This window comes from Triturus cristatus, chromosome 6, assembly GCF_964204655.1.
Source record: "Triturus cristatus chromosome 6, aTriCri1.1, whole genome shotgun sequence".
Lineage (NCBI taxonomy): Eukaryota > Metazoa > Chordata > Amphibia > Caudata > Salamandridae > Triturus > Triturus cristatus.
In genome coordinates, this window is record NC_140589.1 from 699,395,534 (window position 1) to 699,421,747 (window position 26,214).

At 42.9% G+C, this 26,214-nt stretch overlaps 1 protein-coding gene across 2 annotated transcripts in view; it reads left to right on the forward strand.

Moving 5' to 3' along the window:
• Positions 1 to 26,214, forward strand: part of ASCC3 (activating signal cointegrator 1 complex subunit 3) — a 2,113,369-nt gene that overhangs the window by 378,373 nt on the left and 1,708,782 nt on the right. For both annotated transcript variants that reach the window (XM_085611187.1, XM_085611188.1), the window contains exon 5: positions 22,527 to 22,650. In XM_085611187.1, the coding sequence (XP_085467313.1) occupies positions 22,527 to 22,650 (124 nt within the window). The remainder of the gene's footprint in view (positions 1 to 22,526; positions 22,651 to 26,214) is intronic.

Genomic DNA, 26,214 nt, shown 5'->3' on the forward strand with positions numbered 1-26,214 from the left:
GTCAGGTGCGTTGGTAATCCAGGTGTTGAAGTTCTGGACTGGTTGTTTCAGGTTGGCTGCGGCGTCAGGCTGGGTGGTGAGGGCGTCCATCCATTGGGTCTGTACCACTTTGCTCCACCTGAGGAAAGAGGTGTGGGGCGGTGCACGGTGATCCTGTGATGGTTAAGTAGACAATGGAGTGGCCAGTTCATGTCCTACCTATGGTTAATCTCAGATCAAGCCCACGTGGCCAAACAGTCGTTCATAGCATCAAATTGATATTGTCCGTATAGGCAATCTGTCAAGCATTTCATATATATGGAGTTGTAAGATAACACTAACATACGTACAATTGTCACACTACATTAACTATGACTCTCCACTCTACCATGCACTGTGTTCTCACAATTTATGTGATTTGAGATGTCATAAGTGTTTTAAATGCTATGATTTCACATGGTATAAGTGATGTAATATGGAAAAGGTGCGAGTTATAGTTAATGTAGAGCGGCGACTGAGGTGACAACTCTGGGTGTGAAGGTGCGCAACTTATAGTAATTTGAAGGCCATGCATAAATTAAAGTTATAACTATAATTTTTGAATTTCTAATATTTATGTAGTTTAAGCAGGCTTGACTGTGTTCCTTGTGGAGTGCCATAGAGTGTAGTTGAGTTAGAGTGGAGTTATGTAGAGTGGAGGAGAGTGCTGCAGAGTGGAGTGGCATACAGTGGAATAATGTACAGTAAAATAGCATACAGTGGAATAGCGTGGAGTGTAGTTTAGAAGAGTGGAGTGGCAAAGAGTGGAATAGCATACACTAGAGTGTTGTTCAGTGTAGTGGCCTATAGCATAGTGGTGTAGAGTAGAATAGTGCATAGTAATGTAGCATACGGCGGATTGGCATTAAATTTAATAGCATACACTAGGGTGGCGCAGAGTGGAGTAGCGCACAGTTGAATAGCATGGAGTGTCGTTTAGTGGAGTGGCATACAGGACACTGGGATAACAGTGGACTCGTACAGTGGAGTGGAGTGGAGTGGAATAGCGTATACTGAAGTGGCATAGAGTGCAGAGGCCGCTTGATTTTGTGCCATTTGAAGACTGCGGTTAAGGCCTGTTGGAAGTCCCAGATAGAGGGCGTTTGCATAGTCAATTCTTGATAGGACTAATGCAATAATTATTTGAATGACTGCTTCAATCGAGAAATATTTTCTGATATTCTTAAATTTCCTAAGTTGAAGGAAACACGAGGAAGTTACAGCTCCTATCTGTGACTTCATAGATAAATCCTCATTGATTTGGATACCCATGTTTTTTATGGCTTTCTTGGGTATGGGGGGGGAGAGGAAGGGGCAATCTCCGGCGGCCAATAAGAGGGGTTCCAGTGGTTGAGCTTGTTGTTAGTGACGATAGTCTCGGTCTTATTAGAGTTAAGCTTCAACTGATTATTGTTCATCCAATCTCTGATGCATAGCATGGTGTTTTGGAAGAACTCCATTGATTCTGATGTATCGTCAATGGTGACAATCAGCTGCAGGTAGTCCGCTTAATTGTAGACTTTCACCTTTTGCTGCTGAAGAGGGTGCACCAGAGGGCGAGTGTAGAGATTAAAAAGATGTAGGGATAGAGATGATCCCTGTGGTGCGCGACAATTCAGTTGGCCCATGGCTAAGCAGTGAGGAAAGAGGCGAGCTGATTGAAAGCGATCTTTGAGAAAGGATTTCATCCAGTCTAGAGCATCACTTTGTAGGCCCATGACCTCGACCTGGTCGAACAAAATCACATGATCCACCATGTCAAAGGCCACAGTTGGATCTAAGAGGACCAGTGCCTGGGTACTGCCTCCCTCTGCTTTTTCTCTAATGACATCCACCACCGAAAGAATAACAGATTCAGTTGAGGGAGTGGGACAGAAGGCTGCCTGGTAGGCATCAAGGAATTTAGAGTCCTCTAAGACTGAACATAAGTGTTGTGCCACATGTGACTTAAGATGTTTTGCTAGGTAGGGGAGAAGAGAGATTGGTCTTTAGGTTTTTTTTCAACGATAAAGGGTCCTCACCTGGTTTTTGTTTTTTGGAGTGGGATTACCACAACCTCCTTAAAGGAACGAGGGACACAACTCTGAGATAAGGATCGGTTCAGATTGGAGGTGGCAATTTCTGGAATTGCAGAAAGAATCGTTGTTTGGATCTGAGGGGACAAGCATCTTTCAGGGATCCAGATTTTCACTTTTGCCATTAACTCCATGCTGCGATCTTGACTAATAACAGGAAAGGTTGAAAGATAGGTGGAGTTTGTATCTAATGTTCTGGTGGAGACAGTATCATTTTTCTACTTTATTTTATCCACAAAAAGGAGATTAAATCGTTGCATAATGTTTGTGTGGTAATGACTGGTAAGGTTACTCGATCTGGGTTTGATAAATCTTTGACAATTCCAAAAATATTGTTGGTTTTATTTTCAGAGTTCATGATTTTGTTTGAAAATATTTTTATTTTAGCCTGCAAAATAGATTTTTTATAGTCTTTCATACTTTGGACAAAAATTTCCTTATTTTCAGACAGATAAGTTTTTTGCCATTTCCGTTCTGCCTGGCGGAGTTTTACTTTGGCTGTTTGTAAATCTTCTGAGATACATTTAGATGCCTCATGTCGTTGAATAGATTGAGTTCTTCAAATTGGGGCATGAATATTGCTGCCCAGCTTTTGCCAGTCTGATATTGCCTCCTCAGATTCATCCAGACTCTCCATATGGGTGGGCAAATAAGATGCCAGAGTGTCGTAAAAGGATTTAAGTTATACAGTTCAAATTTCTAGAGAGAGTCCCCGGACAGGTAGTAAGTTTAGGTGGGGCAAGCTCATCCAATGTGAAATTAGTTAAGTGGTGGTCCAACCATATGCACAGGGAAATCAAAAGACTGGATATGGTCACGTTAGTGGACCAAACCTGGTCCAAAGTATGGCCTTTAACGTTTGTTGGCACAAATATATGTTGGACAAAATTGAGACTATATAGCATATTAGTCAGGTCCATAAAAATTTGACCACCAGTGTCCTCATCCGCCCAATAATTCAGGTCTCTAAGAAGCAGGATTTCTGCATGTTCAATAGTCAATGAAGACATAATATTAATCAAGCATTGAGGAAAATCTGCATGTGGCCCGGAGGTCTGTACATGAGGACGCACATCAAAGGGAGGTGGATGGCCCAAATGTAATCATAATGCTGTCAACTGAGGGAACTAGTATCGGGGTGAGTTTGGTAAAGGCCAGATGCTTTTTGATTGGCCGCAGCGACCCCTCTTACTTTTTCCCTGACGGTCTATTGACGGTCTATTGGTATTAAATAGATAGTCATTTTCCAGCAAAGCTACTAATGGTTTCGTCCGTTAACAATGTTTCAGTCACTAGCAGTATGTCTGGAGATTCTGCATTAAGTAAATGAAATATCTCTAACTGATGCTTGACCAGTGATCGCGTATTAAGATAGGTGATTGTGAGGCATTTGGTTTCCTGTTTGGTGTGAGTATTGGTAGTATTATTGGTAGTGACTATATCAATAACTGAACCCTGTTTTGATATGGCAGAAGGTGGGTTGGGGGTTAGCATTCCTAGCTTACCTGAGTTTATACCCAACTGAAGGTTCTAATTGATTACCTTGTGTTGAGAGGAGTTGTAGGTCATTAGAGGTATAAACCAATTTCTGGGCATAGTGGCTGGCCCCTGTCCTGGACGGACGTGTACGGGCATAGAAGGGCTTGCCTTTGGCGCACTGGCAGTGCACCCGCTGAGCACATCCGCACTGCTACCAGTGTTTTAAGGCCTAGGAGCTCTTACAGACTCTGCCCCTCTACGTGCTGATTGGTTCCCCTAATCAATCAGGTGCTAGCTCAGTGCATCCTCAAACAGTAAGGATTCAGTCCGATTTCGGCAAAATTAAAAACATTTCAATACAACAGTGCATAGATTTTAAAAGTAATTTGCAAAGAAAATATGTCAGAGTGTGGCATCCTTTACCTTACTCACCTATACAGTCACTAACACAAGCACACACTCACCCATACAGTCACTCACACACCCAGTCACTCACCCATACAAAACGTATGCACCCTCTCACTCATGCAGCCACCCACACCCCATCAATCACTTATACAGCCTCTCACATACCCACCCACTCTCTCACCCATACACCACTGACACACTCATTCACTCACTCACACAGCCACCCACACAGTCACTCGCTCACCCCTAAAGCCACTCACACACCCATAGAACCACTCAGACATCTACTCACACATGTATACACAGTCACACACTTCATGTGTTACAAATAGTATCACTCAGTAGTACACAAAGCTTAAAAATGTAACATTTGTAGTATCTTACTTTATATCTTTAACACTCGGAAGCATTTAAAAAACACACAATCACTGGATGATGTCATCAGTGATGTAATTTGAGATGTCATCAGTGATGTCACTGACCATGTCATCAGTGATGTAATATGTGAGTTCCTAAGCAGTGCAGTGCAGGGGCGTAAGTTATAGTTATCTCAGGTAACTATAACCCCAGAATTTCTATGGTTTTGTAGAAGTGAAATCTGAGCCTCACTATAACATCACTATAACCTTTGTTCTTTTCAGTGAATATACGTTTAAGGAATCGAGTCTTTGGGGTTGTTCCTCACCACACACATTAAAAAGCAAACACATGTGTACATACATAAGTAAAGAGGGAAAAGAATAAATTAAGAACAAGGTTAGGGTTTTCTCAAACGTCTAAAAAATAAATATCAAATGTAAACAAAAATTGAAAAGCAAAATGATTGTGTCAGAAATAATGTTACAAATTCATATTCTGCCGAAATTGTGGTAATACTAAAATAAAAATCCCAAAATATAGCATTTAGAATTATGATGTAGAGATAGTTACATACTCCTCTGTTATTTTTAAGTTTATTTACTCTTTCATAACAAGCACAACGTTTTTATATGGCTGTTGACATCTCTATGGATTATCTTTATACATTTGTTTATATGTGTGCGTGTGTGCGTACAGACATGTGTTTTAGAGATATAGAAATGAGCTAAAATTGTTTTTTTTGTCTCCTGAAATCAAGTACATATTAATGTAATAAAACAAAATACAAGAAATTCCCTTAAAAGAGCTTTTGCTGAAAGGACACTTGTTTTTAACCACTTTTTTGGGGTTTTGTCAGTACTTAGGGATGAGAACATTTTTAACGTCCAACAAAGTGACATAGTAAGGTCGTACATCAAAGTAAAACTAACAAAAGGGTTGAGCGATACTCAAATACAGCAAATGAGATGCAGGAACACCCTTCCCTGTACCAACATAAATTGTCAGAAGGATAGTCTGTATCAGTTTTTATTGAGCCTATTCAACAGATGCACAATATTGAGCATTGGCAAAGACGATTACATGGAGGAATTTGGCGCACGTCTCTATCCCCTGGTGTGTATCAAAAGGTTGAACAAGCAATGTATGACATCAAAGAATAACCCACGAAAGTTGCAACATCACCCCACCCAACCAGTTTTGAACATTGCACACTTTGCAAAAACTTACAGCTGTGGGAATTGCTAGGGGAACAAAATCAAACACAAGGAGATGATGGACGGAGTGCTGAAACTTTTCCAACACTCACCCCCAGTCACAGATCTGGGTTGAATCCATCATCATTCTTTAGCTCACTTTGCCACCCCACTTCAAACACAGCTATATGCAAATCAGGCTTGACCCTGTGCCTCATGGGAACAGTCCACCCTGAACTGCCAAGCCATGTCTTCCTTGGACCGGAAACAAGCATCCTGGGACCGGTATCTTTTAAGATCTGATCAATGGGGTGTTTTTTGTCTGAAAATTTATCTAAAATCCAAAGTTGCGAACAGGGCCCCCAAAATATGTTTTGCCCAGCCCCCCCTAAATCCTTAAGATGCCCCTGAGTAAGAAGCCTATTTTCTTCAGTTGTGCATTACATGAAAAAGGGTTCACCTACCTGTTTTTTATCTTTGTGGCATATGCTTGAAATAAAAAAATATATAATAAGGTCGACAAGGCCATACATATTGACTTTGTCTGTGCTTTTTGCGTTTTATTGCCACCATCACGTTAAATGATTTGATTTTTTACATTTATTTTTAAAGTAGGGTAGGCTACCTCACCACTGATCCTGTATTTCATCAAATGGCGTATTCATGTCTGAGCTGTATGGATTTCTTGATATTTGGCCCACGTTGTAACCTGCCTGTAGCGAGAACAACGTGTTTTTTTCACATTGGAATATTTGTAAAATGTTGCCTTTGTGCAGTAAGCTTATTTTGGCCTGATGATTTTGGCTCGAGCAACTAAGACTTGATAATTAAAATATCTCTTCACGCTGCTGTTAATCGTGTGCTGCAAAGATGACAAGTACTCCGATTGAACTGAAGGAACATGTGGAGAGGGGGAGGCCTGCAATGACTTTCAGCCACAGTTTAACATTTTTATTTAATAAATTGCCATGTTATAACTAGTACATAGAAGTGAGCTCTTTCTGTTAAAGAGCAGAGTCTCCACTAATTTGAACTCATCACATTTTTAATGCAGTATCATGCTCATTAGCAAACCTACTGCTCAAGTTCTGGAAGATGTAGCATTTCTGTATTCCAAATAAATCATAGGAGTGAAATGTGTTATGAGCTCTTGGTTATCATTACAGAAGGGAAAAGGTGGATGACCATCTTGGGGCAAGTGACACATTCAGTCCAGCTAGTCTACGTGGTTTGCATCGCCAGCTGTAATTGGTCTATTGGAATTTAAGGTACAAAAAAAGCCTTGAGAACATCATTTCCATAAATAAACCAAGTTTGGGTTTCTTACGTCCTCATCAGACGTCAGGCTGGTATAAGCTGCTCATTCGCCTTTGAAGGCCTGAAGGAGCTTAGTCACACATAACACTATTGAACGCATACTTCACTGCATAGGCATGGACTTGACCTAAGTTAAGTAAGTTAAACAAAACTTAAAGTCTTCATAATGTAGCTAAGGCTCGAAACTTGGATGCAAGAACAAACCCTTGAGGTACACTTTATCCTCCAGGTGCCAATTCTTTTCTTGTTAATTTTCACCACAGCCCATGTTTTAAGATGACTATTGTGGATAACAAGGTTTTGATGCATCCCTTAGCAACTGTTGTATAGAAATATCTGATCCACTTTGTGGAATGTGGTCATGAAGTTGGTTAAATGCACAATGCAGCAGAGAACCTTAACCCCAGATCACCTAGCCTTTACTACCAGAACTGCTGCATCGTGTCTCATTGCTCTCCTTGTGTAGAATTTTATTGGTGTGTGATAGGAACAACTAGAGAAATGTTTTGCTAAAATGTTTGCTCTGTGACTAAAAATGGCTAACAAACATTAGTGCCCAAAAATCCACCTTATTGCTTCTTGTAATGACGGCAAAACAAAATCACCCAGGTCCATGCTTCTGGTGAAATTAATTGAAATACCAGCATTTGTAAAGCTACCTCCGGAGAGGTGTCCTGGCACTGGGGGCCGTCGGGAAGATTAAGCGAGCTATTGCCCAGAGTCACAGGGTGCTGGGCTAACCTGCTGCCGGTGCTGGAGATCAAACCCTGAACCCAGTGGTCCAGAGTCAGGCACCCTGGCCACTGCGCCACACCTCTTCCAAGATGCATGCCTAGGGGTAGCTCCAGCTCTTAATACCTGGAATGTAACCCTTAATAATGTATTGGACCACGTGCCAGGGCCAAGGTCATTGGGGGGGGTTTTGATTAACAATTAGTTTGACTAGTGTTTCATAGCCAGCTTCTATGCTGTCTTGTTTGGCATCAGTTTTATTTTTCTGAACTAGGTGAAGTTTGACTCAAGTCTCACAATTTCTACGTTTGATTTTCTTTACATTTTGATGGCTATTTGTATTTGCATTAAAATCTTATACTATCATTTCTTTTTATTTATACGTTTTTTGGGGGTGCTAATAGAACTTTCATACTCCTTTATCATCTGCTTGCAAAACTAGATGTTATTAATAAGACTGGAAAATTAAATGCTAGGGGTAGAGAGAGAGGGTAAGAAATGCATCGAGGCTTGCAAGGGATTCGAAATTGATGTGTAGTGATGTGCCGATTCCCCCTTCACTCTTTGTATTGTCTTTTGAAACATATTTGAAGTTAGTTTACCACTGTTATGTTTTTCTTGTATGCGTTTAGCAAGACTAAACATGTTTACCCAGTGTCGTCTGGTGAGTGGTAGAATTCCCTGGGAGACGTCTAGTGGTTATACTCTTGTGTTGTGATTCAGTTGTGCTGTTTTGTGTTTGTTGTGGGAATGCCTTATTTTGCATTTAAATTTTTCTGTTGAGTGAATGCTGATTTAGTGACTATTCATAACTGTTTGGAATGTTGAGGGGTTGTATGGACATTTTGAATTAAAGTGCTGAGAGGAGGCAACGCCAACCGGGCTCTGTCAGAAAACCATGTAATGGTTTTGAGGTGAACACATTTTCTCCATAGAGTCTCTCCTTTCACTGGCTATTGAGGAAGGGTCACCTCTGGCCCTTTATTGAAGAAGCCTCATTCCCTTAACATGTTTGATGCTGTGTGAGAGGTAGATGCTTTGATGTTTATAGTATTAGTAATATCCAGTAGGACAGTTGAGCATGACTTTGGCACACTGATATGCTTAGAGACAGCAGACAAATCTGGTAAGTCTGAGTAAATGTCAGTTTGAAAATGAAAGTGGATGTCCCGGTTCCTTAGGCGATTTACTTATATCCTACTCCCCAAGAAGTGTTTAGTAGGGTCAGACACCTGATCCAGAAAAAAAGCCAGAAAACTAAAGGTACTGACCTGTTTAGTTAGTTAAGTATTGCAGGTTTACAAAACTAGGTCTGAAGTTGAAACTAAAGACAGTTATAACATCCCTTAAAGGGTTCCTTACCTGGGAAAGCATAAGTGGGTTGGATAAAACAGCTTTGTAGTGGTAAATATAGTGGGCTAATTTTTCACAACTCCAGTCTGGACACATTAGACGTTCCATTCACTAATTAGCAAATGTAGGACTGCTGTCCACTGGCCGCATACATCATGCTCTTTTCCTTGATTCCAGACGTTACACATGTTGGTGTTTTAGGGTCGAAGAAGGTGGCTCCCTTCTTGACACCCAAATTAGTTATTATAAACTTTGGAGTCTATGCAACCCCTTCCTGTTAGATTCAGCATTGCTTTCAAATAAAGATAAAAACCCCAAACAATTCTAGCATTGGTGTGGATGTTCTGTTTGTACCTACTATCATATGTAGAAAGAAAAGAAACGTGTGAAGTGGTTGTTGAGAGAGCAAGAGCATACATTTACTCTTACTCATGGCATATTGTTTACACATCCTTTAGTTCGGCAGTGGAGGTCTCTGGAGCTTATTGTGCCCCTGTAGCTCAGAATAAGAGGTTAGTCAACTGACCCTTGGGGTCCCTCTGGTAGTCCTAAATTCAAGGAGATGGTCCGCTCTCCTTCACACAGCAGGGCAGTCATTTGAAGGACAAGGCAGATCTAAAGCAGTAGGGCAGTCCTCTGATAAACAATGCAGGTATCAAGGCAGTCCTTATGAAGTCTTTCACAGGTCCAGGACTGTACTGAAGAATTGATCTGAAAGTTCTGCATTTATACCTGATGTCAGCCTTTGAAGTGGGAGAAAATTCTAGATTGCCTCCTCAGCTGCATCTGGTTCTGAAATTTCTGTCCTCCCCTGCCCAGGCTTCAAGGGGTCTAGGGGGACAGTAGACTGTTGTGAAGTTCTTTGGGTGTGTGCTGAGACAGTACCTTTTTAATGTAAGTGGGGCAGGGAACAGCTCCCCACTCCCATCCTTGCAGGATGGCCCATCATGCAATTATTTAGTCCCCCTGTGTCTCACTGTCTGGGAGGAATACACAAAGGCCAACTGCCAACTACACCCAGTCATGCGACACGGGACACAGGCACCAAATTGTTAGGACAGGAAATGGCCAACTTCCTAAAAGTGTCATTTTCACAATTGTGACTTAAGATCTGACTTTACCATTAGAGAGGGTTTCAATTAATTTGAATGTAAAGATGATATTCCTAACTTCTCCCAATCAAAAGATATCACTTATTAACTGTATTACAGTAATCCAGTGTTATCCCAATGGGAGTGGTTGGCCCCCTGCTAGTGGAAAATCAGTTTAGGGAGTTTTTTCACTACCAGGACATGTACAAATTAAAAGGACATGTCCAACTTTTTTAATGCACTGCACCCTGCTCTAGGGGCTTTTCGGGAGCTGCCTACTTTAGGGGCGATTTACATGTATTAAAAAGGGAGGTTTAGATCTGTCAAAAGTTTCATTTTGCCAGGTGGAATTGGCAGTTTAAAAACTGTAGTTCTGCTGGCCCACTAGTAAAATTTAATTTACAGGCCATCTGTACATGTTATACCAACTTACTACAGACGTATAAGTAAATTGAACGTGTCAATTAGGTAGGTGTAGGCCAATTTTGCCATGTTTTAAGGAATGAGTACTGGTTAGCAGAGGTAAAGTGCATAGATCCCTGAAAGGCAAAGAAAACATATTTTAAAACCAGGAGGTGAGTAGGACAAAAGTTTGGGGTAGGAGGCTGTCCGGTCTAACAGTGTTGCTTGTGGGAGATGAGGAATGTGTCAGAGTTTGTTGCGTTATATAGTATCTAATGTGAACTGGCTTTCAAGGAATATTGTATACGAGTGTTGTTGGGATGACCGGTTTTGTGTTGAAGTCTGTTCAAGGTAATTTTGAGTTAAGGTGTTGAATGATTGAACTTTCCATTTCTATTTTGTTTGTGCCTTGAATGTGAAGACTTGGGGATGATGGAAACTGTTTGTTGAAGGAAGCTGGTGAGTTTCGTGCCCTCACTGTTGAATGACTGAGCATCCATGAGTACATGCCCTGGGTGCATAAATGCTGCACGGTGTATTTGTGAGTGTGGAAACATCTGGTGGTAGGACCTCTTGGCCGAGGATGTCAGAACCGTTGTGCAACGGCAGTCACAATCTACTTGTCTTGTTTCTTTGTTTGACATGAAGAGTGGGGGACCTTATGTCTTGATCCACCGCAGAGTTTCTGTGAATGCTGTTCCTCCTCATCCAGAATGTTGTAGTTAGAGCACAGGGACCTAAGAGTCTGGAGCCACTCAGGTGCGAGGTAAGCTCTCTATTTCATGGCACGTCTTTAGGTTGCAACAACAGCTTCTGTCAGAGTTCCATCCTCCCTCCAACTGACCTTATCTCCTAGCTTCCCCTCCACATCACACACCATCCATATGGTACATTGTTTGCTCTCAGTATAACAAACAAACAGGGACTCGGGATACATAGGATACTACAGAATCCTTAAATTGGTTTGGTGCTCATGAAGTAACAATGCAGTCACATCTGGGGGTCCGTGCTACAAGGTGTTGAACTAACCAGTGAGGTTCTGTCACGCAAAAGGGTGGAATTACTTTGGAGGCTTCTGGAATGATTGGGGAGCAAACGCTGTACTCTGTTGCACGCTGGCATAAACTAGGATTTAGCCTACGGCTTAGTCACCTCGTTATGTTTTTCGCAAAGTTCAAGTATGGCATGTGAGTATATTTCCTTTAGAGCTGCACAGTATGACAGCAGTTTGAGATTATACCACCAAGCAGCGTCCATTCCATCTTCATATTCCATTTGAACTCTAACCGTTAATGTGCGCGTGCACCAACATACCAAGCCTACAGCTGTAGGAAACAGTTCACTTAATTCCTTCCCTCTATTTGCTGTGCCCCCCAGCGCACATTAGAGGAAAGCAAATATTGCTGCCCAAGCTTTTTAAATACCGAATATCAACAAATAAATTAATTGCACGCCAGTCCCCAGATTCTAGTTATCTTCTCAGATTAAATCCGCTCTAGCATCGCTTCATTTTATTCTCAGAACCTTGTTCGGTTTACATTTTTCATTTTGCTTCAGTGTTTATCACATCGATTTGTCTGTTATTATTCAATTAGCAGACCCACATTTCGAGAAACATAATTAGGCGCATGCATCAAAGCAAACTTTACTTTACTTACTTATCATTTTTATGTGTCCAGTATAATGATTATTAAAAGTGACTCACATGAGTTTTCCATATAAAACCAGTATCATTTTGAATATACTAACATGTATTTTTACTAGCTTGACTGCAGTCTGAGTCCAGTGCAAGTGTGGGGCAGGTATAAGGGAAAACGCCTTCACCACGCAGGCATTACAGTGCAATGCCTTTAGCATGCATCCATGACCACACAATGCCTTTAATGCGCATTGCTTTTACCACACATACTTTTACCATGCCCATGCCTTTACCATGGATGCCTTTACAATGAATTGGTAAGTCTGTATGTCTGTGTGTTTTTAGAGGTGGGTAAGTGTAAGGGGTGGTAAGGGTCATTTTAGGGATTAGGGGTGGCAAAGGGGATTTGGTAGTAAAGGTCATATTAGGGCTCATGGGGTGGGTAAGCGAATAGGGTGGTAAGGTTACATAAAGGGGAGGAGTTTGGGGGCTCCTCAGAAATAATATATTTATAATAATTAAATTGAGAGGGCCTAAAAAAGTAAGTTATCAATACATATATATATATGTGTGTGTGTGTGTGTGTGTGTGTGTGTGTGTGTGTGTATATATACACATACATACATGTAGGGGTTTCACTTAACTTGTATATACTTATCTTTCACTGTAAAGGCATGCCTGGTAAAGGTATGTGCATGATAAAGGCATGCGTTGATATCAAAATTCGTTGTTATACAATAAAATATGTACAAAACTAGACAATACAGATCAAAAATGCCCCAAAACCTGGACAAATCAAGTAAATAACCTGACGATCCTCATTCATACAACTCAAACATTCAAAATTCCATTCACAACCTAATTAAACACTCCATACATCACTGAAACATTCAATCTAAAGAGGATTGTTCCAACCAAATAATAGTGGTATGAATAATTTGGATCAATTCAAAGAACAAAAATTAAAGAGAAAAACACGCCGACGCGCGTTTCGGTGCTGTCGCCCATTCTCATGGGTGTCACCTTCTTCAGGGTGTGAAAAAAGTATGTTTCAGGAGTCCAGGGGGCTTGTAAAATGATACAAAATATATCCAAGACATATATGTTGAGCGATAATTAGAAATGAACAAATAATCCATTGGCAATCATATATGTGGCAGTAACATTAATTAACCGCCTCACAACACATAAATGGCCTGGCCTTAGGACTGCAACATTTAATACATGATAAATTAACCCACAGGAGAAACTGCACTATATAGATGTAATTGCATACAAGATTAACCGCACTTGAAAAGGTAAGAATAGGTAAAAATATAAAGAGTTAATAACACAACAGAAAAAACACCTCCCTTGGGGACGCCAGAGCTGTAACCCACTCCTCGTCGTCAATTTCAAGTCCATCAGCCACCCACTTCTCTTTCAGGGAATCAAGTGAATCTGGGGGATTATTGATCAGTTTTTTGTACGTGAGCGAGATGGCATGTTCTGGCATGTGCCCATCGAGCAGCCGATCCTCGAGTGGGGAGGCCTGCGGGGGTCGAGTCCCGGGTGGAATGTTCGCCTGGAGGGAGTGTCTAATCTGCAGGTATCGGAAGTACTCCGCAGGCGCCAAGTCGTACGTTTCCTGCAGGTAGGCAAAGGATCTGACCCCCTCGGATCCCCACAGGTCCTTCACCTGGGAGATCCCGATAAGGTCCCAGCTACGGAACCCCTTTGTGTGTCTCAGGCTTCCCAATTTCTCCGACGCCCACAGGGGGGTGGCCATGGTCAAAGTGTTAGACCAGCCCAGCTTGCGGTGAGCCGCGTGCCATATTTGCACCGAGTGCATCGTCGGCCCAGTGAGCTGATGCTTGCCGGGTTTAGAGTAAAGCGCAACCTCATAATTCCCCCCCGGGAGCAACCACCTGTCCATCCCGTAACCTGGGTCGTCCCCAGCACTATACATCCCCTGATTGATCGCCGAAAGGTGTGCGGCCCAATAGTACTTGCGGATATCTGGGAGGACTATCCCCCCGTCATACCACCCCAGCGTGAGTTTCCGCAACGCGATTCTGGGCGCGCCCGCCCAAAGGAGAGCTCGCTGCGCCGCCTCTATAGCCACAAAGTAGGAATTGGGCACTAAGTCAGGGTAGTTTTGGAGGGCGTATAGAAATCTAGGGAGTGCCATCATTTTAAAGAGGGCCGCCCGGCCCAGCAGGGACAATGGGAGTCTCTGCCACGAATACGAGTCGCTTTGGAGCCGTCGCAGTGGCGGCAGTACGTTTTTTTCATACCGTAGAGTCCTATCCAGGGTGACAAACACTCCAAGGTACCTGAAGCCATCCTCCGCCATGGTGAGCGGGCAGCTGTCGGGAAGCCTGGGGGGGCCGCCATGGAGGACATAGAGGACTGATTTGGTCCAGTTTATGCAGAACCCCGAGTTGCGTCCGAACCTTGTGAATATATCCATCGCCGCCACTATAGATCACCGCGGGTGGGACAAGTAGAGGAGGATATCATTGGCATATAGCGAAATTTTATCCTCCCAGCCGTCCGTCCATCGCAGCCCTGTGAGGTGGATGTCCTGTCGGATCCATGCCGCCAGCGGCTCAAGGGACAGCGCAAATAGGAGAGGAGAGAGCGGGCACCCCTGTCTGGTGCCTCTCTCCAGGACGAAAACCTCAGAAACCCTGTTGTTGACCACCACCTGGGCCAGGGGTTCCGAGTAGAGGAGGCGAACCCACGCCGCAAAGCGGGGGCCGAAGCCCAGTTTACGCAGTACCGCCATCATGTATGGCCATTCGAGGGTGTCGAAGGCCATGGTTGCATCAAGCGACACCACCACCGCGTCTTCTCGGATCGTGTGGCACCTGCCCAATACGCCATTCAGGCGGCGGATGTTTAATGCCGTATTACGATGTGGCATGAAGCCGGACTGATCCGGGTGTACCAGCGTAGGGAGGACGGAGCGAAGCCTATTGGCGAGAGTTTTTGCCAATATTTTCGGCTCTGCATTGAGCAGTGAGATCGGTCGATAAGATGAGCAGGCGTCTCTCGGCTTCCCTTCCTTCGGTATTGGCACTATCGTGGCCAAGCGCTGATCGCGTGGCAAGCTCCCCGTCGCCGCGCTTTCCTCAAACATATGGAGGAGGTGCACGCTAAGAACATCGGGCTTCAGCTTGTAGAGCTCAATCGGTAGACCATTCGGTCCAAGTGCTTTACCCGGGCGAAGGTCCACAATCGCACGCTGCAGCTCATCAGCCGCGAGAGGGGCCTCTAGGGCCTCCCGGTCGGCCTCCGACAGGCAGGGCATGCGAATATCTGCGAGCAGTTCATCAGAGTCCTCCTCTGGACGATCCGACCCCTTACTGTATATCTGTCGATAGTGCCCTGCGAATTCCGCCGCTATCCCTCGGGGCTCCGTTATCACGTCCCCCGACGCCGTAAGAATCTCCGGCACCACCGTAGTGGCCCTTTGTTTTTTCTCAAGCCAGGCAATAAGCTTGCCCGCCTTGTCGCCCTGGTCATATATCCTGCCGACCTTGTGTTGAATGGCTGTCTGGGCAGCGTGCGTGACCAGCTCCTTATACTCTGCGGTTTTGAGGCGCAGCCGGTGTCGCACCCCCGGGTCAGCGTCTGCGCACGCGGTTTCTTCAAGTGCCCGAAGGTCCGTTTCAGCCGAGGTGATTTGCGCCACCCGTTCCTTACGGCTGCCTGAGATGGCCGAAAGGGCCTCTCCACGCAGCACCGTTTTAAAGGCCTCCCACAGGGTGACCGCGGAGGTAGTCGACCCGACGTTAAGCTCGAAGTATTGCTCGATAGAGCCTGCCAACTTTTTCCGGATGTCCTCACCCCTGAGGCGCCAGGCGTGTATGGGCAAGACACATCCCTCTCGGCCCCCCACCCCACGCATGGTGCACGTAAACCGGGGAATGATCAGAGATGCCGCGAGCCAGAAGGGCGGCCTCCCGTATAGTCATGTCAGGCTGTGAGGAAGTCAATATATAGTCTAGGCGGGAGAAGGAGTGATGAGGGCCAGAGTGGAAGGTAAAGCGTCTGCTCGTGGGGTGCAACAGCCGCCAGCTGTCCGTGAGCCCGAAGGCGTCGAGGAAGTCCGCCAGCCACCTTTGCCCCCGCGTTGTTTCCCTAGGGGGTTGTCTGTCAAGGGTTCCCGAGATCACTGCGTTAAAGTCACCCCCGATGATCAACGCCCCGTCCGGGAGGGAGAGCAGGAGCCCACCGAGGTCCACAAACGCCTGAGTCTGGAGGCCGGGGGGATATACGCACAGAGGGGATTCCATCGGCGGCCAGCCCATCTCCCCGACAAGCCCGCAAAGCGGCCCAGTGGGTCTGTTTCCGAGTGATCAATGTGGAGTGGCAGGGAACGGAGAAGCAGAATCCCCACCCCCCGAGAGCCGGAGGTGAAGCCAGAGTGGACCGCTAGGGTGTACCCCCATCTGTTGAGGGCCTGACATGCGTTTCCCATTAAGTGCGTTTCCTGCAGTAACACTACATCTGGGAGGTGGCGTTCAATAAACTGTAGGACAATAGTACACTTGAGCCCGTTTCCCAGATCATTAACATTCCAGCTAAGAACCCGGAGGCTTTCTTCCCGACGACTAGCCATACCCATTACTGTAGGAGCCCACCTGTCTTCGAGTACCGGCGCCGCCCTCCAGCCCCACCATATCATCAGTGTGTGACCATAACAACCTTCTAACCACCCCCCCATCCCACCCATCCCTCCAACCGCTCAAAACAAGAGACATAGCAATAAGGACTGCCCAACGTGGGTCTTCTCTTTAATTTTTGTTCTTTGAATTGATCCAAATTATTCATACCACTATTATTTGGTTGGAACAATCCTCTTTAGATTGAATGTTTCAGTCATGTATGGAGTGTTTAATTAGGTTGTGGATGGAATTTTGAATGTTTGAGTTGTATGAATGAGGATCGTCAGGTTATTTACTTGATTTGTCCAGGTTTTGGGGCATTTTTGATCTGTATTGTTTAGTTTTGTACATATTTTATTGTATAATAACGAATTTTGATATCAAATCACTATTGCCTTGAATATCAATTCAAAACTAATAAATGTTATTATAATAATTTTCGAGTTTATTTTGCTTCCTTCTGCATATTTGGTTTGGCCTGTGTGACTTGTTTGATTTATTTTTTCGACTTACCTGCATAGATAGAATCCAGACAGGTGGAGCTTTCTTTTGGTCCTTATTCCCCTTTTGCTTCACCTCTATCAACCTAGGGGTACCCCCTCCTTTACTAGTGGTTTTTCACCTTTTCATTCATACTGGAGATCGTCAGAATGGAGTCGGTTTGCCCAACTAGCCCATACAAGAAGCATCTGTTTTTGAAAAAATCCAAGTGTATTAAGACCGAAAATGTGAATGTGGTGATTTGAATAACAAATGGAGAACAATTCCATAATACACTTAGGATGCACCCTCCATACTGAATATATCTATTTTCCCCATCTGTGAAAGGAAATTGCTCACTATTTAGGGCTGGAGAATTGCGGACTTGGTCATTTTCATGTTTGTTGTTTAAGAATTCAGTTATTTACCTATACTAGTGCCTGACTTGACTCAGTGGTTGCAGGTAGGCCCTCTGACACTGTTTTTTGAGGTCCGGTACTTTCCTCATCAGAAATTGGCACAGATTAAGAGACGCATAAAAGGCGAAGACAGGGAAAGGTGGCAAGATCATTACAAAGGGAGAAAGCAAGAGCCTGCAAAAGTGAGATAATGGGTAGGGAGTGCCTGGTGGCAGATTAAAAAGACTTGAAGTGGTGTCATGCACCCCTGGTAGCGCCGATCGCAGTCTCGTGAGCAAAACATTCGGCCCGCACTTCTTCTTTTACAAATTAAGCACTGAATGATACGATTTGGAATTGTCTACAGCTCTGCTGCGGCAATTCATGTAAAGGACTCCCTATTTTAGGATGTAAGAGACCTGTTAATTCTTTAAGGTGGCAGAGGCATGGGTGGCGGGCATTCATGGCAGTGTACCTTGTTGGTTAAATCAAGATGAATATGAAAGTGATCAATATCCATTGAACTGTGAAAAGGATATATTTGAGGGTGTGGGTTTCACTGTGGTGCCATGCTTACAAATTTAGTAAGAAGATGTTGAAGGCCAAGTGTATCATCGCTGCATCTTGTTGGCACAGCATCTGCGATACAACCAGGCCAATTCTTTGCTCTGTGGTCAATGAATGACTACGGCAGGCCACAAAGAGTTTGATCATAAAAATTTCCAAAAATCCTCTCTCATGAATATTCATAGCAATATTTGCCATTTGATCGCTTGAAATACTGCAAAACTGAGAATAAAACGTTTTATTGGCAAAACAACTTTGAACAAAACAGAATTCAAAATAGGGATGTATTCAAGCACTGACAGCGGTCCCATTAATTTTGTGTGAAGAGCAATTGTGATTACCAAACCTGAAACATTCCCTAAAGAACAGTGCTAATTGATAATCAACCTTAAAGTTAACACCCAAATCATATTGATGAAGACTCCTTTCTGCGATTCCTTCTGATTAGCTGCAAATGTAGAGATGGAGCCGTGGAATAGACTATAGACCTCTTTCTCTACTTATCACATTATGAATGCGTCATCAAGAGGAGTGAGTTACACATTGTGAGACATCCTCCATGGCCAGTTACTGCGGTGTGAATGGCTTCCAAATGAGTTGCGATCTTCAGAAGCCTTTCAGTGGTTTGAGATTGGATCAGTCACAGCCAGTTGATCCATTTCTATGCAAATTGCAAGGAAGGGTTGGGCCCCGTTTGCCTGCCGCTTACCCTTGTAATTCACAAGGGAATGTTTTGCAGTGTGACAATCTGATAAACTGTTGAGGTAAGGCTTTGGATTCTTTGGCCACGAAGTTCTTCACATTGTGCAATCTTGGTAATTTAGTGATGCATAACAATGCAAAGAAAACCTTTACTAGAAATTCAGCTGCTCCTGTTTCATACTGAGAAGCCAGAGGCATTACTTAGTGTATTAATGCATAGGCAGTACTATCTAGTTCCATTCCAATACATTGATGGGGCAGGCATGGCACCAGACGAATGAATAAATCAGGAGTCTTATTATGTGTACAATCGCAGAGACTTGCAAAATGTAATACTTTATTGGCTTCTTTCTGAGTGCTAATGTATTGTCTTGTAGATCTCAAGAGGGAGCCAGGGCACCAGTAGATATATTCTCACAGTGAAAAACAATCCCTATTGCTTAAACATGCAACTAATTAACATGTTCTTAAAAAGATAATTATGTATTGATTTGAGCGCCATCTGTTTTACTTTGTTTAATCTCTCTGATGAGAAGGGCCCTGCAGGTTCCACTGTGCCTTCCACACTGCAATGGTACTGGATGGTGTGTTTGTAGGTCTCAATTGGATGGAAGCCAAACCCAACTCCACAGGGTGCTCACAGGTTTTCAACAGGCTATTGAGCACTTCAATCTTTATATGACCGCGATTGCTTATCTTTATGTTAACATATTCATGTGATCTTGTGGTGTCCTCTCACGCCTTTCTGGATGAAGCACATTCCTTGTCATACTTTGAGTCTTTCTTCATGACTGTCGAAGGGACACAGTTCGGGTGTGTGTGATCCGTTTCCTGTTACAAATGGCGCTGAAAAATAAGTTCCAGAAATGTGATAAACACCTATTCCGTGCGAATTATGAAGTAGGGAAAAAGAGTAAATGAAACCGTAGATTCATGAAGAAATCTTTTTTCGAATCTACCACCCACATCTAAAATATGTTTTTTTTTATTTGGCATTTAATAATAATGTTACATTGATATACATAAGAGCAAAGTTTTGCACATTGTGAAACAGATTTGTACGTCCATCTTACATTGAACTGTTGTATCGGTTCAAGGAATAGTATATGTTATATATAGGCACTCTATGTCACATGAGGGAATGTTGATCATATCATAGCCCAAACATCAGCTAGGTACCATATTTAGCACCATTGCTCAGGTTCATGTTGACCGTGTTTATCCCATGCTTCTGGAGAGTAGGTTAGATAAAGTTTGCGTCTATTCACCTATTAGTTATTATGGACTGCTCTTTGTATGCATTTCCTAATGCGAGCTGTAGGGTTAAACCCAACAATGCCAGAGTACCAAAAAGTATAACCAATATGATCCAGGTTTAAGCAAAAAACATAATACAAAATATAACATCCTGAGGGTCGGAACACCAGCGACATATGTAGTGACCCACTGTAGATTACACATCTCAGTGGGTTGCAGGACTTGTAGTCTGATATGTCGGGGAGGGAAGGGGGGTCTACAGGGTAGCTGATCTTTCAGAACGACCCAACAATCCTTCAGAGAGGTCTACAGGACACAGCTGCCCTGGGGAGGAGGGGGAACAAGCATCGTCATTCATTCTGGGTTTCTACACCCCGTGCCGGGGAGGGGGCTCCACATATAGCCCCAAGGGTGCCAACCTCTACTTCTCTAAGTCAAAAGTGCCTATTGTTTTCCCAAGCAATCATGAGGTGAGTCCTCAGTTCCTCCTCATGGCATGGGACACCTCCAACCCCCTTTCCTCGGCCTCCCTCTCTGCTATTCCGGGCATCGAGCACCTCCATCCAGGGGCCTGTCAATGGGCGTCATCTTATCCCTCTGGCATCATCCCTAATCAATGCTTGCTCCTCTGCCCTGGCCCACATGTCTGCATCTTTTGCCCACAGTGTAACCGTGGGCCCACCCCAACACACCATTGCATTGCTATCCGTCTTCTGGCCAACACCTAGGCTAGGTTCGCAAATCTGGAGCCAATCTTACTTGCTTTAGGTCTGGGAAGCAATCTTAAGAGGCATACATCAGCAGTACAGGGGGAGCGAATGGGCCAGCACTCCATTGAGTGTAGTGACCACCATGTCCCAGAATGACCGCAATCCCTGACAGCTCCACGTCATATGCCCAAAATTTACCCCCAGCATCCAACACCTGGGGCAACCCTCCTCCGAACATAACCTGCAATTTATTGTGGGTCAAGTAGGTCATATGAATATAATTAAATTGAATATACTTGAATCTCGTATTTCGGGAAATGCGCCTGGGGCTTGCCACAATCTTATCCCACTCTGGGTCCAGGAGATTCCTACCTAACAGCGTCCCCCCACCTCTCTTGTGTTCTCACCAGTGGTGTTATGGCCATCTCCAGTTGTGCCCGGTAGAGCCACTTCACAAAATCACCTAGTAGAGTTAGCGCATTCTCAACTCCCCACTGGCCATCTGCCAAATACAGCAACAGATCCTCAGCATACAGAGAAATAACATCTCCCTGCCCTCCACATCGAACATGTTTTTATGGCTCACTAGACATCTAGCCATATGTTGAGGCACTACATTCACATATGGAACACCATTTATTTAAGAAAATTAGGAACGCATATTGTGGGTCATTTCATGGTAATTTAGGCAGCATGTGGATATTGTACTTCGACCACCAGGATCTGTGTTAACGTTAAGGCCAAATATTCACACCCAAATGTTGAGTTATTGCACTTTGTAGGCCTTAAATATCGGACTGGTCCATAGTGAACACTGGAGTACAAAAGACCTCCCCTTAATGCAACTCATGTAGTACCTACGTAAGCCCAATGTCATCCAGACCTATTACCATTTCTGGGTCTAGGGTAAAGACCACCCTGCTTAGTTTTCACATGCGTTTCCTCCTAGGATATTTCTCTGAAAAGATTAATGAGGTATGACCTTGTGTTCTTTAGTTGGCTGGACATTAATTCAGTCAGTGGGATTGAGCTAGCATCTGTCTGTGAATTTATCACCTAGAGCATTCAGTGTCCAGAGACTAAGAGGCTTTGAAACCATAAAATCAGTGCTTAATTTGAGCAAGTACTTACAGGTGGGGCGCATCCTCACTAATTTTTGGGGACTTATTTTTCCTCATCAACTTAGACTCAGGACAGGAATGAGAAAGGCATAAAAGTGTGGGGGTGGGGGAAGAATGACGGGAAAATTGTTACTAGGCGTCCGTTACTGACTTTGTTTACTTGCACGTCTTTGCTATATTCAATTCCTTTTCAAATCTAAGAGTTTGGAGATCTTCTGGATCTTAATGTTTAAATCCAGCATTTTAATATTTGCAAAATGCACAACTCTTAAGTGTTATTCTAGCTAAATTGCAAATTTATGTTGAAATGGGAACGGCTTAAGTCTGTGATTTTTCCGGTGTTGAGTTTTTAATACATTGCATCAAAAATGGATAAAAGGAAAATGCTAATTTTTGTGGTGAAACATGTCCCACAGTATTAACGCTTGTTGTATAAGCAACATTGGTAATGGCCCTCATGTTTTTGCCATTTGTGTCGATTTAAATGTAAACATTTTCAGCACTGCTATGCAATGTAAAGTTTATTGCCTTTTATTCAATTTAGATTTTTTATTTATGCATCTTTTCAGTTGTTTGAACTCCTCGGTCCAGAAGGATTTGGTCTTATCGAAAATCTGCTGCAGAATAGGCGCAAGATTGTGGACCGGTCCCTCTCTTGGCCAGAAGATGACAACAAGCTCCAGGCATTACAAGGTAAACCCAAAGCTGAGGATAATGAGGATTATCTGTAATATTTACCAAACGAAATGCAATACTCTAAAATATAGGAACATATACTGTTTATTTTGTTCATTTTTACATGCGTTTCTTTTCTCTACTGAACATTTAATGGTTCTTTTTTATTTACTCTGGGAAATGTTTTCTAATAATGACGTTTTGCATAGTGTGTAGTGTACAACAAAACTCTGTGGTCCTCAATAATAAGTGTATTTATTAAATTCGATAGTACTTATTTCACCAATAAAAGGATAAAAGGCTGAGTTTGAAACATTGACAGCGGGGTGAGGAAAAATAACATAATAACCCAGGGCACAGTTTTCCGGCTGGTGAATCATGTTTATCCAGAGCACAAAACATATATTTATAATATTAGAATTTTTAAAAGAAAAAAGTTTGAAAACTGTTTCGAGTGTGAAAGGTTTGTCGTGAGCTGATATATCGAGAATGTATTTTCACTATGTAGGGTAATTTAGAGAAGAGATGTGATTGGGTTTCACAAACTAGATCATATTAAAATTGTGTCACATTCACGAAGAGAGCTAATTGGCGGAAGAACCGTAGACAGAAGCAAATCGTTTGTGAAATAATTTTGGCAGTGAGTTGGAGCATTGATTAAGCTGAATGTGACGACTGTGAAATGAGTCACCAAGTTTGAAAATTATACTAGCACTGATTTTTTGACTAGATTTAGACCATCTGCAAGGGAGACAGCAGGAAAATACAAACCCGTGCCAGAGGTTAGATAGTTGCTCTGTGGATATTACAGTGAATCTCAGGGTAACTACTTTTTTGGGGGTAAAACACGAGTCGCCTTTTTTTTTCTTTTTTTAGCAAAGACAAAGTTTGTTTTGTAACAGTATATTTTGGCAAACAATGTTTAAGATGATACATTCTTTAACTAAAAATACCCGTGTTTTTACAGGGTTCAAACAAGTTTATATTGTTTGTTTAAAAAATCACGTTTTTTTACCATCTGATTTACATTCAGTGTGAAATTTTTAGTGGAAGGTTTGCTTACCAACTTAAAAACCATTTAATAAATAATGTACCCACTGCTGTTGCTGAGCAAGTCATCCCTTAGGAATGCTAAGGTTTTTTGAATGATGAAATTAAGAAGACCTGAAATAATTTGTAGAGAATTATGCATTTGAAGTATCAATTATATAGTTTTATTTCTAGATGGTAATGGGTTGACTGCTTGCTTCTTTAGTGCTTAACCATAGTTTCATTGGCATGTCATGATTTCAAGTCCATAACTGAGTACATTTCTTCACCGCATCACTTTAAAGAGTGGGCTGCTTTATTTTTTCCCCCAAACCTTTAGTAAATGAAAAGCATAAAAAAATCTATTGATTTAGATTACACATGCAGAAGAATAATACCATTTAACTTGCCATGGGCCTAGTGGGAAGTTGCAAGACCTCTCTCGCATCAAGCCCAACACAGTTTTACAGTTGGATGTCAAATATTGCATAAATATTTGTTTTTGTTCATATGTATCCACCCTCTCTCCACTACCTCCAACTCACTAATGCGTCGACCGTGATTTCCTTTTTCAGATTCCCAGCTCCTCTCATCTGATGATGTATATGCAACTTGTTCAGATTTCAAATACCTACTAAATTGCACCCAAATGTCATCAGGTCGTTGTTGGGTATTTGACAGTTATTTATTGCACCTCTCACAATCATGTTAATAAGCTAAATCCCTTTGAGTAAAAAAGTTAGGTGATGATTTCCTCATCTATCTCGTCACAGTGTGCTACTTCAACAGCATTGGCAGCAGGTTCATACACCTTGAATGGGTAGTGTAGCAGTACTGCTACTTTCAACCACAGAACAATGATCTATCAGTGCAAGAAAAGTTAGTTTATTAGTTCCTGGGTCAGCGACTCTCGTCTTCCATTTTGACACAGGTGATCTGGTTCCTAGAGTCTTCTGAAAACACAAATATGTCCATGAGACGTGTGTGTGGTTCTTTCACTTTTGTTAAAAGACGGCTGTAGAAGGATGTAGGCTGAAAATAACCTCTTTCCAGTCTGAATCTTCTTCTTGTACTTTAGAGAGCGTGACAGACACCCCCCATTACAAACGTGTGGTAGGGATTACTCTGGAAAAAGTTAGAATACTGGAAAGTGCTCGGAGGATAGGATGAGGTGTTTCTTGGGGCCCCTACTGCATCACAACAGTTGACTAATGAATACTTTGGGTCCACTCACGGCAGCATAGCTTCGTTGGTTCTGTCACACCCTTGTTTACTTTGAACATGGATACACATTGATCTGATACTAAATTATACTATTGCAAAAGAGCTAACAGTCAGTTTAAGATTACAACAGCCATTACATTCCCAGGAGCGGGTAACATTAATGTTAAAGAAGCTATCTATCATAAGCAGAGCTTTCAAGGTTCATTTTGCCTTCTCCTCTGCTTAAGCTCCCATGGTGGCCCAGCTACTGCAGATAAACGTAATACCAGTAGATGCAAAGGCTGCATTCCCTTCAACATTGATAGCACAGTATGTATACTTATTGTGGTGTACTCAAAGCCAGCTGACGTGGTCTCCACCAATGTTATGTCTAAAGATAATGATAACCTGGAAGATGGGGTGTTGTTTGTCTAAGGATGCATGGGCCAACTTGATTTTGCCCCATCTCTAAATCTGACATAAGGAATGTTGGATCCCATTTGAAGGGGGCTACTGGGCCCGAATTGTAGGGGTTGGGGATTTTTCCCATAGGTGTCCAGGAATCTGTCCTACTATGGCTCTGCAAAGTGGGCTAAGTACAAACCCTTCTTCACCTTAATATCAAGGTAGGGAGGGAAGGCAGTTGCAGGCCTTCTAAGTGAAATAGTGTAGGGTGCCTGAACTCATGACATAACAACCAACAGACACAATAACTTCGATGTCCATCTCAGTGCTTATCTTCTAAGAAAAAGAACATACTTTTAATCACACAGCAGTACCTATTACTGCACAGTCCAATCTTGTATACAGGACAATGACTTTGGGTACATTCCTCCCTTGTGGTGGTGCACCTTTTGAGTCCCCTTGCTAATCTCATCAGTGTGGTACTTTTGTAAAAGCACACATCAGGCTGGGGCACAGTCTTAAGTTCCCCCACAGTCAAAAGTGCACCTGATTAATATTTTTTTTTATTTCTTGCCCCTACCCTGCCCTTTCATGTTGTAGGGGGTAGACAGTAGTCTTTTCTATGCTCCTTCAGTGTATATTGTGGCCCCTCTTGCCTGGCTTGGTCCTCTAGTGGAGCAAGCCATGGCCCAAGTGTAGTTTTGGCTGCTGTGGTTTCCTGAGGCGGTGATTATGTTGCTGGCCCTTGTTGCAGGGTAATTTAAAAATGAAGAAAAGGCAGACTCCTCTTAGCAATGTAAAAACAGCTATTTTCTGTCGCGGCAAGGAGAGCAACCGTCTTCACACACGTAAACAGTCGGTTTTCATTTACTGCTTCTATTTTTATACACACTAAAACAATTCTAGTTACAAAAGTTCAAATAATTAATTACTAGGCAGTTATTC